This window comes from Pinus tabuliformis, chromosome 9 (assembly GCF_031772625.1).
Source record: "Pinus tabuliformis cultivar Carrire ecotype Pingquan chromosome 9, CPIR1, whole genome shotgun sequence".
Classification (NCBI taxonomy): Eukaryota; Viridiplantae; Streptophyta; class Pinopsida; order Pinales; family Pinaceae; genus Pinus; species Pinus tabuliformis.
The window spans coordinates 406,728,756-406,744,865 of record NC_142307.1 but is presented as its reverse complement, the minus strand read 5'-3'; the positions used below and the strand labels follow the sequence as shown (position 1 = coordinate 406,744,865).

Genomic DNA, 16,110 nt, shown 5'->3' with positions numbered 1-16,110 from the left:
GGGGAACATATGTCCACCCAGGAGGGCCTAGCTCCTCCCCTAGTGTCCTTGTAATCTATAAAAATATCAAATGAACGCTAGAAATATACTCAAATTAAAATAATCTATATTGTGCACTAAAAACATATCAAATATTTTGCAAGGAAGGATAAACTTATGGAAATGAGGTCTAAATGTTTCCATAATTTTTTCCATTGTGTTCATCTTTTCAAGTTCTTTCCCACAATATAATTTTGTTCCAACCTAGTTCTTTGATCAAAATTTATGGCCAATTAAATTATGCTTGTCATCACGCCTGCCACATCATACATGCCATATCATACCAAGTGGTAGTTGTCAACCTACTCATACTAACTGCCATATAACCACAATTCTATGGTTCCCCAACCATCTACAACACACACATATAAAATACATTTTCGTTGGACATATGTAGGTTCAGGCCCCTTTATAGCCACGTCACCATGCTAGATAGAACCCCAACGGTTTCCCATACTGCTCCCTGCTAAAACTTTTGTGGACATTTCCTCTGATATTCGTAGTAGTGCCAACTTTGTGTTAAGTTTTAGCCACCTCCTTGAATTAAGCAAAAACCATTTACACCACGTGGTGCTCGCTCCCCCCCAACTAATGACCTTGCCCACCATGTCACCCTAGGAAATAGTTCTTGGCCAATTCTACCTCACCCATTGCCCAAGTTATTCATGGTTTAGTATTCGAGTTGACGTTACTAGTCCTAAATGCCATGGTGATGTCATCCTTCATCACTCTTTCCACATGGATTGGATCCCACGCAATCAACGATCCCTTCCTTTCATGGTTTCCCCGTTATAGGAAATTTTGGGAGGGTTTTTCTCTGTCGAAGTGTATGAGCCACATTCAAGCCCTAGGCCCTGCTCTACTACGCTAATCCTCTTGAGCTTAAAATTTGTAAACCAAGGCCCACTAACCTCATTATTTTCATGCAGTCATCTATTTAATTAACAAAATTCATCTACCTCTTCATACATAGGTCACATTAACCAATTCATAAAATTAGGATTATTACAGGAATAAACCTCTTCATACATTAACCAATTCCTTAATCATGCGAGAAACAACACTCCTCAACTTTAACATCGCAATGATTCCAAATAATAAATAGAGATATAATCATTATAAGCACAAAACATGAGAGTATACTTATCTTATAAGAGATTTGGCAACTAAGAGTAGGACTCTAACACTCCACCCAACTATAGACAAGCTACAACAACAATTACTTGTAGTTGTCACCTTCAATCCAAATTCTAGTGCTTGAGGTGGAGTGCTCTTAAGGGGAAATTTAACCAACAGGGCAGCTAAAACAAGATGCCACAAGCCACACTACCTTCATCCACTAGCTACAAAAGCCTTCACTTAGCTTTCCAGACTTTACAGACATGCTAACTTTCATGCTAGGATATTGCAATACAGAGATTTATAGCTCACTTTTAGGAGAAGAGAGTCCACATCAAAGGAAGGTTCATTAATGGATAATCTACTAATGGGTAAAGAGATCACCTCTCTCAGTGGTTCAATAGTGATTCAAGCACCAAAGCTTTAGCCCCAAGGCAACTTCTGGTGGTTCATCTACCCTCATAAGCACCTGAGTGTCTCCTTTTTATCTGGTAGGTTCATCAATCCATAAGCTTCTAGTGGGTTCTTCAACCTTCATGCAAGCCATTTCTCTCTATAATGTTTTCACCCTACAAGCCTCTCTCTAAGGGTCCCTTCACTGGTTCACTTTCTCTAGAGTTCTATAACTGTTATACTGGTCATTTCTCTCTCTATGTTTTCACCTCCACCCATGGAGGAATATTTCGTGCAACGCTCTTCACTCTGTGTTCTCTTCCATTGCCTCTGGATGAGATAATGGGAGTGTGTTCTTTTTTTTATTTGTTACTTATGCATATGCGTGAGAGTGTGAGAATGCCCCCAAATAAATTAGTTGTTTTTCCTTTTATGAGCTCCACACAAGTCAACTACCTAGGACAACATAACGCATGTTTCCTTTAATTTTTTTTCCTTTTTGTTGCTTTTGGTTGGAGCTAGAGGACACATGGGCCTATACTTCCTTTTTTTAGTTAATTTATGACACATTTAGCCCATTTAAAACCACTCATCCAACTAAGACTGAAATTTAAAACAATCCATTCCTCAAGCAATCTCCCTCCCCAAGCAATCCGGAATTTATGTCCCTTTCTCTTAGCCTTTTAAAATAATTACAATTATCTACAATGAGGGTATGTTAACTAGGGGATGTCACACTTGCTTCCCTCCATCTAGCCACAACAATTCTTCCCACTGTTAGTACATCTATGAGTCTCAAATGCGCGTCCATATGGCCTCTACTAGTCAAGCCCTACTACAGAGTCCTACGATCCAACACCACCCACAACATTAGATCTTTGTGGCTTCTTGCCAATGATGCCAACAAGATGCCATGTGCACTAACATGTGAGCCAATGTGGCTAGTGTCATCTAGGTCTCATCAATGCTATCCATAATTGGAAGATCTTAGGCAAGGGTGTTAGCCCATTGTCTAGGTGGATGAGGAGCTAGTGCTAGGTTGCGCCTAGCATTTTATTTATCGTGCTAATACCTTCAACCCACTCCCTAGAATTCTCCCATGTTAAAGTAGTTGATATGGAGTGCTAGCTGAAACTTTGCCCATAAATTCCTCAAGAAGTATAGAGGTACCTCCCAATTATTATTGGGATTTTTATCGAATACGATATACCACCTATACATCCAATTGTATAGAAATGATTAGTAAGTGCATCGATATGTACAAATGCATTTTTTTTACTTGTAAAAGTTGTTCATTTCTTGGCTCAATAAACAAAAACAAAAAGTATTTTTTTAGTAATGTTGATGCCTTTGATTAGTTCTTTATTTAGACTAGTTCTATCGTGTTCATACATTCTATCCATGCAATTAGAAATATTAGTTAATTGGCTTTAGGGATTAGAGATGGATGATACAATTGATTTTGATGGCCTTGCAAAAGATACTTATGACAGCTCCCTAGTGTTTCGAAGATCATGTATCAAGGACCTCAATGTGGTTAAGGATGAACCAATTTCATCATTTTGATTTCTCGGTTCTTGGTTCGGGATTGGTTGTTGTAAATTTGTTGATGGTGGGTTTAGGTTCTTACGAGGTTTTATATTAACCAGTTTCCTTACAAGTTAATATAACGATTGTTTTCATGGTATTATTTTGGTTATTTTCCCCAATGTTAAACCAAATAAAAAAACAACAAAAAGGAATAAAAACCATTAGAATGCTTACATGGACTCCAAAGATGAGGTATGGTGTTGATTTGGGGCTTGAGGTTGTTCCAGAAACAACCATTTTTCTCAGTCTCCCAAAAAAGTTTCTTGTGGTCCCAATAAGGTAAAAAATTGGGGCCATGGGTGCATAAATAATTATTATTAAGAATGCATGCACGTTCCTAGAGCACATGCAAATTCCTAAGCCATGCTAAGCTAGAAACATTGCCAGCATCCTAGTTGGAAAATTTTGACTTTTCAAACTTGAATGTCCAAGAATGCATGTGCATTCCTAGGAACATGTGTGCATTCCTACAAATGCGTATTCCTAATGGAACCATTGCCATTTTTTAGGCCATCATCTTCTTCCACTCATCCTTTATTGTCTTCTTCACACTAGTCAAAATATAAAGATGATATTGATTTTTAAAATTTGGGTTCATTGCCTCTTGACAATATCTTAGCTACCTTAAATTTTAATGAAATAGTAGGTTTTAATGTTATCTTTATTTTTCAAAATTATCTCCTTGTACTAATGCCCTAGCCAAGACTTATGACATACCCACTTGAGTGGAAGGTGGTTTTAGATCAAGTTAGAAAAACTTTTAGGAAATCTATTCTCTTCCATGTTGTTTAACCTATTTTTATACATTAAATACCTCATGCTTTCAACCAAGGAAATAATTACTTGGATGAAGAGGATGGTGAGAGACGTTTTTTTTTAATCCCATACCCAAAGATTTGCTTACTTACAATTTTTTCAAGCCCAAAATATTCTTTTCATCCTCCATTTATCCTTTTTTCATTGTTGTAATTGTAATTGAACTTGTCTTGGAGATATATTCCTAGATATTCAAATATCAAGAAACTTCTTCCAAATTTTCATTATCATGACATAAATGAAACTATATTCAAAAATAATTATATTACTTCAATGCTCCTCTTTATCCTATTATTATTTATATTTAGTTCCAAATCTAAATATAATAATAATTAATAGAAAAATATTTTAATTATTTCTTCATTCAAGAGATAAGCAGACTACAAAATATATTGGACTAGAATCGAGAACTTTAAAATATATATGTATCTTTCATTATCCATCTATATACCCAAATTCACACCTATGATATTATCGTGTTCTCTAATCATGACCCTAGTTCCATCACCCTAGTTTGCTTAACAGCGTTAAATTCATTATTCAATTCCTTTGAAAATTTTGATCTGAGTCATTAACCTACTCAACCATAATTCAACAAACCACAATCAAAGACTTCACAATACATAATTCAACAAACTACAATTAAAAAAACTTCACAATACTAGCAGCTTCCTCTTTGTGATTCCAATCTATGCCACCAAACGTACCCCATTATTGCTATTGTTATCGCTAGTCAAACACCCCCCTTCTGTTTGATTCTGCTAATTATTTTAGCAGTCCCTTCGTCTTCAAGTAGTCCACAGCATCATCGAAGATCTCATCGATCCCAAACTTAAAAGAGAAGCCGCTATCCACCAATTTTTTCGACGAAAGGTTTGCTTTTTGGATCGGTGGCACATTCTCGAACCTGGGTGTATACACACAAAGTATTCGTTATATACAACTCCATAAGAACATTAATATGAAAAACTTTTAATCATAGAAGCATTCTAATATGGAATAGAATCAAGAGTTATTTCCATGGGTAGCTCTTTTGGTTCGAAGGTTATGGAAATCTTATGGAATACAATCGAGAGTTATTTCCATGGCTAGCTGTTTTGGTTCGAAGGTTATGGAAATCGTTGGATTAATATCCATGAATGTTTTTGAAAATTCAAACAGCAAATACAACCAATCCATCTTATATAAAGAATAAGAAAATGCAAAGGGAGAAGTCTGAATCACTTCAGACTGATACTCACTGCGCTGGGACGTTATATTGCGGATAACGTTTGGACAAGTAGTGTGCGAGCTGTGGAATAGGGGTGTTAACGGAACAGCAGATGTGACGGCCCACCGCAGAGGGGTTGTCCATCAAGAAAATCTGGGCCCTGCAGACGTCGTCCACATGGACCAACGAAGCGAAGCCGTAGACCATCTGAATAACTTTGAAAGCTTCTATGTCTCGGGGAGTGCGGGTGAGGAGGGAAAGGACCACCTCGACTGTCTGTGGAACATTGGGGTTAATAGCAGACCCGGCCACCACCACAGGGTTGATCGTAACCACGTCCAACCCCTGTTCGTTGCCATATTGCAGTGCTGCTCGCTCTGCAAGCGTTTTCGAAACTGGATATGCCTGTATCATAAAACAGGTAATTTTAGTAGTTGCGGAATTTATGTGGATTGTAGATTTGGGGATTGTAGATGTGGATTGATATTTTGGGATATTTCCTGGAATTTGCTGCAATAATACTTGTTCTTTTAACTAATAGTGTTTTTTTCTTGGATCTATTTGTTTATATACTGATAAGGTGAAAGCTTGGTTAAGCAAAGCAAATGGAGAAGACATTTGTGTAGAAAGCTAGTTGTTTCTATAAGCAAATGATCTTATTTTAATTTAAAAAATAGCACATGGATTAATATAACATTTAAAGACCTTTGAACACTTTTGTTGAAGGTTGAGATGCAAGTGAACATTAAAAAGACCAAAAACATGATTTTCTCTTTAAGTATAAAAGACAAACCAAACACTTTTCTTTTCGAAGTGAAATAATACAAATATTTTGGGATTGACTTCTACCATAAAGTTCAGTTGGGAGACTTGTAGGGTGAAAAGAATTCAGGAAAGATGTAAAGCCTCATACTTACTCCAAAATAGGTGTAGAGATGGAGAGGCTCATACTTACTCCAAAATAAGTGCAAAAAGGCTTAACATCAGAATTGGAAAATCTAGAAAGCCCTTTTGGGTTTGTTGGTTACGCTGATGGTTCTCTATGGTTGTGAGGCATGGGGAAGTAGCATGTCAACTTGTAGTTGGAGACAGTTAGAAAGAACACAAAAACAACTAATTACTAACATTCTCAAAGTTAAAGCAACAATCCCTTACGAAATCCTTATGGCTGAAACAAGTACTTTCACATTGGAGGCAAAATGCTAAAAGCATGGATAACCATCAGTGGCCCAAGATAGCTATGGAAGAGGAATTAGATGGTAAGAAGAAAACCTGGATGAAGCAAAACAAAAAGTTATTGAGTGAGTGTGATATCAAGGTGCATGAATGTCCTAGCACCAATTAAGAAATAAAAGAATTAGGACTGCCATGTGGACTAATCACAATGGACATAAAAAACATAATACATCAAAGAGTTCAATCCAACTTGTGACAATGGGGAGAAAATATTTTTGGGCAGCTATTAAAGGAAAAGCAAGGGTGCTAGTGGCACAGTTGAGGACAAGGTCACATCGCTTAGATGTGAGACTAGTAGGTAGAGGACACGGTCACATCAGGTAGGTGGAAGATTCCCAAGTTTGGGAAGAGAGAACCTGCATTTTCTGTAATAAAGGTGTGGAGACAAAATGGCACTTTGTCATGGAGTGTGCAGCCTATAAAGATATCCAAAGTAAGTATGAAAATAATCTGAAGATTGACAATATACACCATCTATTTGACTAAAATGAATCTTCTAGACTCAGCGAAAAATCTGACATCCAAAACAATATAAAAATGACTTAAAAAATTGTTATTCTCTTAGTCTCTTAGTCTTTTAAATGGTTAAGCCTCCTTAACCTCATTCATCCATTCATTTATTTACCAATCTTTCATCTATTCATTTATTTACCAATCTTTAATCTAGTATATTTTCGATCTAAAAAATAAGAACATTTAATTTTAAACCATAAATTTAAAAAATGACATAATTATACTCACACACAAGCCTCCCATTTTTTCCAGGTTGGTTCTAAAACTTCTATTGAGTAGTAGTTATGTATTTACCCATGCAGGGGGTTTGTTAGTAAGGAGGAAATCCACGTCTGTCCAGCTGGTTTCGTCAATGCACTGATTCTGCTCCTCTGACTTGTTTATGGAAGCCGTGCACGCAGACGATGTGACCACAACGCGCTTTACAGTTTTGGCTTTTGAGCAAGCCCTCAGAACATTCAGCGTTCCATTGATTGCTGGATTGATGACGTCACGCTGCGGATCGAAGCAGCAGTGTTATGTTTCTAAATATTATGACCGTTGATACCTCGACGCGGATAACGGCACCCCGTTTGGGGGAAAATTGAAGGGGCGATAAACGGGATTTACCTCGGGATCGTTGGGGTTGAAGTTGACGGGACTGGCCACATGGAAAACGCCATCACAACCGTCTATGGCGGCATCAAAACTGCCGTCTTCCAGTAGATCCGCTCTGAAGATTTTGAGCCTCTCCCCAGCGCCCGGAATGTCCAGGAGATGCCGCACCTTCCCCTCGTTCCCTGCGTTGTCACCGCGCAATGTTGGCTATAATAATAATATACTATTTTGAATAACAGGAGAAGAATGGAAGATTACCTGGGTCGCGCACAGTAGCGTGGACAGTGTGACCCCGTTGGAGTAAGCACTGGACCAGCGAAGAGGCCACGAAACCAGTTGCTCCGGTCACACAGAAAGTGGTTTTGCCTGTGAGAGTTGCAGACGCCATTTTTTCGCATTCACCTTATTTAGTGAGTTAATTATTTGCTTATTGCTTTTCGCGATAAGAATAAAATGGCATTCAATGAAAAAGATGAAAAAATAGTACGCCGCCGGCTTACAGCATTGTGATTCAATGAATAAGATTGTGATTCATTGTCAAATTATAAAATTTGATGAATAAGATTTCATTGTCAAATCATAAGGTTCAATGAATAAAATTTCTTTGTGAAATTATAAGATTCAATGAATAAGATGAAAAAACAATAGGCCTATTACTACATTATGATTAAGATTAATATTTCCCATAAACTTTCTTTATCAAATTCTTTATTAGAGAAATTTTGCAATAAATTTTCTTTCATATACATTAATATAGTTAAAAAAAAATCAATTTCCAAACAATAACATTTTTTAATTAATGTGTTAAACAATAAAGTTTAAATTTATTAGTTAACAGTAAAATATTAAAAAACAAAGTTTATATTTAAAGTTAATTAATTATAATTTATAATTATATATTTCTATTAAAAAATTAATTAATGGTAATTAAAAATAAAAATAATTTATATTTTAAATTAAAAATTATAAAGTGAAAATGGAATTTTAAAGATAATTATATGATGACGACTTTGAAGAAAAAGAGGGTTCATTAAGAATTTTTATCTTTATCATTTATATAAAAGATTAATATAAATTTTTTAACATTTTATTTCTATGATTAAGAATAAGTGGGTGAAGCTTTCCGAGATCACTATAGTTTGGTTAACTTAAAAGGTCAAGAAGGTTGGTCATCTAATGAATATTTTGAAATTAAATTGAATGTGAGTATAACATGGAAGATAAAGTGTTTTTCATCTTCAACTTTTTTAAAATCACAAGTGGCAAACTCTTTAATCTCGTGACATTTTGGTTTTCACTATAAAACTCTTGAGAATTAGTTTTTATCTTAACAACATTCAATATAATTTTACAAATTAAAATAACTTAAAAGTTTTAATTAATTATAAATTTCAAATTAAATCAAAATGTACTTTATGTATAATTGTAATTGATGAATTAAACTCATAGGAGATAGTTTAATTGGTTGTTGTTGTGTCATGAAGTTTTATATAAACCAAGAGATTCATAGTTCAAATTTCTAGTCAGTCAAACCAATTAATTTTTTTTTTTTTAAATTATGAAAAAAATAACCTTAAAAGAAACTTGTGAATAATTATAGTTTCAAAGATAATTAAATTGGTATGCAATTTAGTTATCACTAAATTAAGAATTTTGTAATAAAGAAAAAATAAAGGTTTATTAAAATACAATATTAAAGTAATATATATATATATATATATATATATATATATATAATGGTTAACTTCAATATTATGTGACATTATAATATTACAAGTGATCATAATATTATAATACATGGTTCTAATAAGAGGATATTTTTAGTATTATGTCAAATTGATACAAGGTTTATAATATGTTTATATTTATTGTGATGTTCATTTTAGTTGAATTATTTTGATTGACTATGTTCTTTAATTATTATTCCACATTCCAACATTCATTAAGGGTTATGTTGCATTGCAACAATTTTTAAAGGTTATGTTGGAAAATAATGTTCCTTAATGGTTATGTCACATTATGACATTCATTGTGTTTCGTTAATGTTAAGTTTCTACATATCTCAATTATTTATGTTGGATTATGACATCTAACAATGATTATGTCACACTAGGCATCTAAGTGGTTGACTTCAACATTATCTTACTTCATGTTTCTAAAAATTTATGTTAGGTTGTAACATTTTTCAATGGTTATGCCAAATTGTGGCATTGATCTTGATTGACTTATATTCCAGTGAGCTACAATCCTCAATGGTTATGTTAAATGTCAGTGTTCATCAAGGGTTCAAAGATATTGTCACATTAAGAAATTTAATTCAATATTATGTCACATTGTGATAAACGTTTGTAATATGGTTATATCTATTATGGTGACATCTTAATTGATTTAGGTTGTAACATCCACTAAACTATTCATAAAATGCATCAATTATCTCTTTTTTTTAATAATACTTCTCATGCAAATACTTATACAATATAAGAATAAATGCATATAACAAAATTCTAGTAACTTCTAATTGCAATGACTATATCACAATTAAATTTCAATCACATAATAATATAATAATCTTATGATTAAAATATTATGCCTCATAACTTCAATTAACACCAAATTTTCCATAATATGTTATAAAATAACTATCTTACTAAACTCAATTAAAATATTAAACATAAACATTAATTTTATAATCAGGATCTCAATTGTACCATTGGGAATATGGTGTAGGTGACAGAAAGCATGTACCTCTCATTCACCTTTGTGACTCACAATTTGGTCAGTATAACTTATGCATAAGCACCAAACCAAAACAAGTCTCTATTTTGTCAAATGAAAAACAATTTGAATTCTGTGTGACTTTAATACTGCTTTATCAAATGTTATAGGCTATACCATGATTTGGATTTGATTCACTCAAGGAGTACCAATAATATCTATAGTTTTGCGTCCAAATTTTGAGATTGATTCATCATTTCTTCTAAAGGTGCTCCTGCTTTATGAATTTCACATAAATTCAACTCAAGATAACATAACTTGGAGAATTGATTTGGTTATTGAAGGTTCAGAGAGTGAATCTCTCTATCTACATCAATTTTTTTTATTTACCCAAATTTAACTATTGAAATACATAAAAACACCTTGATAGATCATTCAATAGAGAAGCGCCTAGAAAGAGGAGAGACATAGAAAAATCAACTAGAAATTCATTCAATTTCATTCATCTCAAAGTTACTCCAAAATTCCCATCTACACCCCGACATATTAAAAATCTAGAATTGTGTTTATATGCACAATGGTGACAATTCTTCTTGATCTCTCAAGGATGGATTCAAATTGGGTTTTTTTAGAAAATATCTAATTAAATCCAAACTCCTTTAATTACATCCATTTACTGAAAATAAATCCTTTATTTTCAAACTAAACCATCTTTTTAAATAATAAAAAAAGGAACTAATTCAAATTAAAGAAATGCTTCTCATTTTAGTAAACTTTGAATACCTTCTAGAGGTCAAATTAAGACTTTCACAAATCCACTCTTTCTTTCACAGTGTTGTCATGTTGTAGTATCTTTGTAGTAGTCATCCATGTAGTATATTTTAATGGATTATCTCTCCATTTGACTAAATATTAGAAATAATATTTTTGATTTATTTTTTCAACCATATTTCTATCCAAAATATCCTCAATAAGTAATGGTTCTATTATAGGTAACTATTTTTCCCATTGAATTGTTTGATCTTGCCAAATATTGTGTGCATCTTCCAACTTCTGACTTTATTTCCCTCATAAGGATACAATTATGCAATAATGAAAATTAGAGAAATTCCACTATCAAGTGGAAGTTCAATCTCATACAAATTTGAAAAAAACTTCCTCACAATTTTACAAGTTCCAATTTTCTTTAATTTCATATTTTTATATTCCATTTTGGGAAATATTTCTTTTCATAGATGTGTTAACACTAAGTCACCAAATTCAAAACTCAAATCCCTTCTTTTTAATTATGCTCTCTACTTATGGGGTGGCAGTAGGGGGAGAGATTCTCATTAATCCAAAAGGAATCATAGAAGATATATATGCATGGGGGTTGGGAAAGAAGACAAACAATCAAGTCGAGGCTTATGGCTTGTTTCTTGGTCTCACCTTGGCTAAAAAAAAAAAAGGAATCATCGATATGACTATAACAGGGAACTCTCTTCTGATCATAAAGCATATGAACCACAACTTGGCAACTTAGAACAAAAAGCTGAATCAAATCCTCAGGAGAGTCCAAGGAATGCTTCCTCACTTTGGACAATTAAAGTTTTTCCACATCCTAAGAGGGAAAAATAAGGCAGCTAACAAGCAAGGCAACTTGGCATGCTAGATGAAATAAGAAAGTAGCGAAGTGAATAGGGTAGTGGGTCATTTTCCTATACCCTAATTTCTTATATGAAAATCCAATTCTTGAGAGTTTTTTTTGTTCCTACTTTAAAAATGGAAATAATCAGTTGGAAAATGAGGGAGTTCAATTCGTTTTTATCTCTCGTCATACCTTGCATTTCTCCCTTTTGGCTCCCCCTTAGCACCTCCCTTTTCCTTCTCTCATATTTCTTCACCCTCCCTCCCCTCTTCCACCTCCTCCGTCACTTCACTCGCCTCTCTTGGTCGCCTCGGCCACCTTGGTTTCTCATTCCTCTTCACACCCCCCCCCTCTCCCGCCTTCCCTCCCCTCCCCTATCATGTCTGCCCTCTCATTTCACACCCATTCTCCCTAGCCCATGCAGGCTCTCCTCAGCGTGACGTGCTTTATCCATCGTCGTGTGCTCGTTGTCCTCAAAAGGTGGTAACACTTCGAGTCAGCTTGTGCTCAAGTGTGGGAGATCAGGGACTCAATTCTCGGATTAGGATCATTGTAGCTGCATTTAAGGTGATAACAAGAGAATTCAATTAGAATGAGACTAGAATTTAATCCATACAAGTTGGTGCATACTGTTCACATGGGGGACAATGAATTCAGACAAGATGAAAGATGTTTCAGTACTCAGGATCATAATGGAGGATCATTGAGATGCAAGGGGTCCATCATTTCCATATTTGGCTAAGGCTCAGGAATTTCTATTTGAGGAGGAATAACAGTTTGAACTTTTTCCATAAGAGTGGGGATGTCTCTGTCTTGGAGGTAATAAGTTTTGGGAGCCTGTGGCAGAGTTTGGGAATCACGACTATGGGATTAGAGGGTAGAAACATGCAGGTGTGTAAGGTAGTGTTTGTAGAGAAGGGCTTCATAACATTTGATAAGAGTGAGGCATTTGAGAAGATCTGTTTTTTTCCTCTCTGTGTGGTCATTGTTGGGCTCTCAGTTTATACTAGTTGTGGTCTTCGCACGGAAATTGAGAGGCTTTCGGTTTATCCTATTTGTGTTTATCATTTCGGGAATTTAAGAGGCTCTATGTTCATCACTATCATCTTCACTAGGAAATTGAGAGGCTTGGGTATTATCCTTTCTGTTCGGGTATTTTTTCTTGATTATCCTGGTTGTTAACATGAAGGCATTGAGTCACTCTCATGAGGTGGTCTCGGTTTCAAGTTCTTGGGGCCATTGTTGCCCTCGTTTTGGTAGAATTTTTGACGTGCTCAGTGAAGGATCAGGGGAGGTACTATCTGTAGATGGAATTCCCAGCTTCTGATTGTGGTAGTTGTGTCAAGGAACATGTTGAATTCAAGGAGGGTTTGGTGGTGTTGAAAAGGTGTCTTCATCAACAGCAAAAGGAGGCATACAAAATGCAGGAGAGGCAGATAGAAAAGAATTTGAAGATTCGTCAATTAGAGTTTAAAGTGGATGCTTTGAGAATGCAAATTGAAGAACTCCAACAAAAACTGGAAGAAAAGAATGCTCAGTCTGATGATGGCACTATTGGAATTAATCTTAATTATCAAGTGGCAATGGAGGATTAGCAAGTCCCCTGTGTTTTCGCTTTTTCATGTCGAAACATAAATGTATTTTGTTGTTGAAACAATACTATAGCGTTAGCGGTATTCAGGTAGATAGGAGGAATTTTATAATTTTGACAAAAAATTGGAGTTTGGATGAACAGTCTGAAAATATTATTTCCATGGATGACATTGTAAACAATTTGTAATTGTCTTGGTTTTTGGCCATGTACGGGCGCTGATTAATATAATCTATCTAATCTTTACTGTTAAAAAAAAAATTAAGCTCTCTAATTATAATTACTTCTACTTTCCTTGTTGGAAATACTTAGAGGGGTGATGAATCAATATTTCATTCTTTTTAACTATTTTATCTTTTAAAATATTTAAGGAACATATATCATGAAATATAGATATTTACATAAGAAACACTTATACAATTCTTCTTTATAAATATTTTTTCAAACTCCTTGTACAAAGTAAGCACCAATCTACAACTTTCATACTCACTAACGAATAGGATATTGCATTCCCCTAGTTGAGCACCAACTAAGAAAATGTAAGCACCAACCTACAGGAGACACTAATCTTGATCCAGGAGGATCCTGGAGGATTTATTCAGGTGAATCTTCAAAAAGTACAAGTGGCATGGTAAAGGCTCAAAACACAAAGTGCAGAATGTGGATAAACCTAGAATCGGATCGAAGTGCTCTTCATGTTGATTCCAATTGTGTGAACGACACTCAAATCCGAGTTCATATGAAGAAGTTAGAGTATGTCAAAGTTGATGTTTGACTTGTCCAGGTGGCAGGAGGAGTGACGCGGCAGACATTATCAATGAATGGGGAAGTTCCAAGGGACAAGCTACCATTGGTCTCACATTTCGCTTATAGTAGAAAAAGAGGTCGTGACTTAAGGAGAATCGGCCCTGACAGGATCCCGGCTGCGATTGCGATATCACATATCGTAGGTTGGAGGAGGAACGAGTACTTAATAATCGTACCCCCAACAAAGCCAGGCTACGATGCGATATAATCACGATTGCATATCGAACAAGTACCACGCCGATATACATGTTACCAATGGACTCGGCCGATTGTGATTTGTGAGGAGGATCTAGACGTGGTATTTTATAAACTGCATTCTAATATCCGAGTGGGTCCATGATCATCACAGAGCGTGGGTCTTCCACCGATTGCAATTGCGATGGGGTCCCCTAGATGCGATATGTTATATATCATGTTTTACATTCCTGGCGGGTCTGTTGTATCACAAAGTGCCTATTATTTGGGCCTAGGACTATTCGCCGATGGTTGGAAACGCCGATAGTCTTGCCACTGGTTTAAACACACAGCTAAAAGAATTTTGCCATGTTTGTAAGGGTTGTTTCCACATACTATTTAGGGGTCCGAGAACCTCTATGGAGTACACCTACTCGCTTAACTTGGTCTAGTGTTTGAACTGCACGAGTATTGAGGGATTTCCGCCATGCTTATAAAATGCCATTTTTGTGTCGGAAGAAGGTTGAGAGGATCATCAGAATAGTTCAGAAGTATTGTATAGCAGACCATGACCCTAGCAGCAATCCGGGACCTCACCTTGAGCAGCAAGGAGGTTCCAAGAAGTTGCAGAAGGCCTAATTATCCAAATTGGGTGTTTGGATAGATGTTTTTGCACAATTTTTCGCTAGGAGTTCAGTGGTTTTGTCTGTTTCTGAAGTTGGGCTCTCCATTATTTATCCATCTTCTAGCTTGGAGGTATAAGGATTATAAAGAATGTTTCTTGTATTTTTATCTCTTTTTATGCCACTTAATGATTGAAGGCCTCCCCACTATTGAGCAGGGGTCGGAGACGTAGTCCAAATTGGACGAACTCCGTAATCAAATCACTGTGTCATGGTTTTTTGTGTTCTTCTTATTAGTTCCGCATTGTTTACGTGATTTTAAGTTCCATGGTTAATTAAATTTTTTATATGTAATTTCGATGCATCTGTAAGTAAAAGATCTTGGATCAAGTTTGGTATCAGAGCAGGTCTTTGTAGATGCAAATTGCATGAGTTTATCCTAACTTGGAGCAAGCTGTGAAAAGGAGAAGGAACACTTAAGTCCTTTAATCATAAATCAGGACGTGCACAGCAAAGAAGAAACATGGCCAATGAAGAAGCTCGTTGGGAAGAGGAACAAAATTTCCGCAAGGTATTCTACAATATGGTAGGGAAAGTAAACAAGTTGTTCACAAAGTATGAGAAGGCACTTGGGCATGAGAAGAAGGATGTCGACGACCATGGGTCAGCAAATCATGAAGATGGTGGAGAAGGGCCTCCTCCCTCTCCTTCTTCAAGTGACGGTTCTCATCACTCTCATTGAAATTCCAAGTAGACATCTAAGAAACTGTTCTTCACATTAGATGTAAAGTTTGACCTACCCATGTACAATGAAGAGTGTAGTGCAAAAAAACTTAATAACTAGATAAGGAATACAGAGGTTTATTTCCGGATCCAGCAAATCGAAGAAGATGAGGCGAAATTTCAATTAGAATCTCTTCAACTGAGTGGCACTTCTCTCGTTTGGTGGGAGAGCAAGTTGCAGAAGGGCAACACAAAGTTAGGTAACCTTCTGTCCTCTTGGTCTAGTTTTATTTCTGCAATGAAAGACCAATTCTACCCTCTGCATTATAAGAAAAGG

At 35.5% G+C, this 16,110-nt stretch overlaps 1 protein-coding gene across 1 annotated transcript; it reads right to left on the bottom strand.

The window, feature by feature from the left end:
* Positions 1–4,403: 4,403 nt before the first annotated feature.
* Positions 4,404–7,939, bottom strand: LOC149148884 (putative anthocyanidin reductase). Its single transcript, XM_089441374.1, has 5 exons — positions 7,772–7,939; positions 7,526–7,695; positions 7,211–7,411; positions 5,199–5,572; positions 4,404–4,864 (listed from the first exon to the last, which is right to left on the bottom strand). The coding sequence occupies exons 1-5, from the start codon at positions 7,899–7,901 to the stop codon at positions 4,723–4,725; spliced, it is 1,017 nt and encodes a 338-aa protein (XP_089297500.1). The 5' UTR covers positions 7,902–7,939; the 3' UTR covers positions 4,404–4,722.
* Positions 7,940–16,110: the final 8,171 nt, after the last annotated feature.

Coding starts and splice junctions, on each gene's coding strand:
- LOC149148884 (XM_089441374.1), bottom strand. CDS start 7,901: ATGGCGTCTGCAACTCTCACAGGCAAAACCACTTTCTGTGTGACCGGA. Junction 7,696..7,771: donor CGCTACTGTGCGCGACCCAG/GTAATCTTCCAT, acceptor GTGACAACGCAG/GGAACGAGGGGAAGGTGCGG. Junction 7,412..7,525: donor TCAACCCCAACGATCCCGAG/GTAAATCCCGTT, acceptor TTCGATCCGCAG/CGTGACGTCATCAATCCAGC.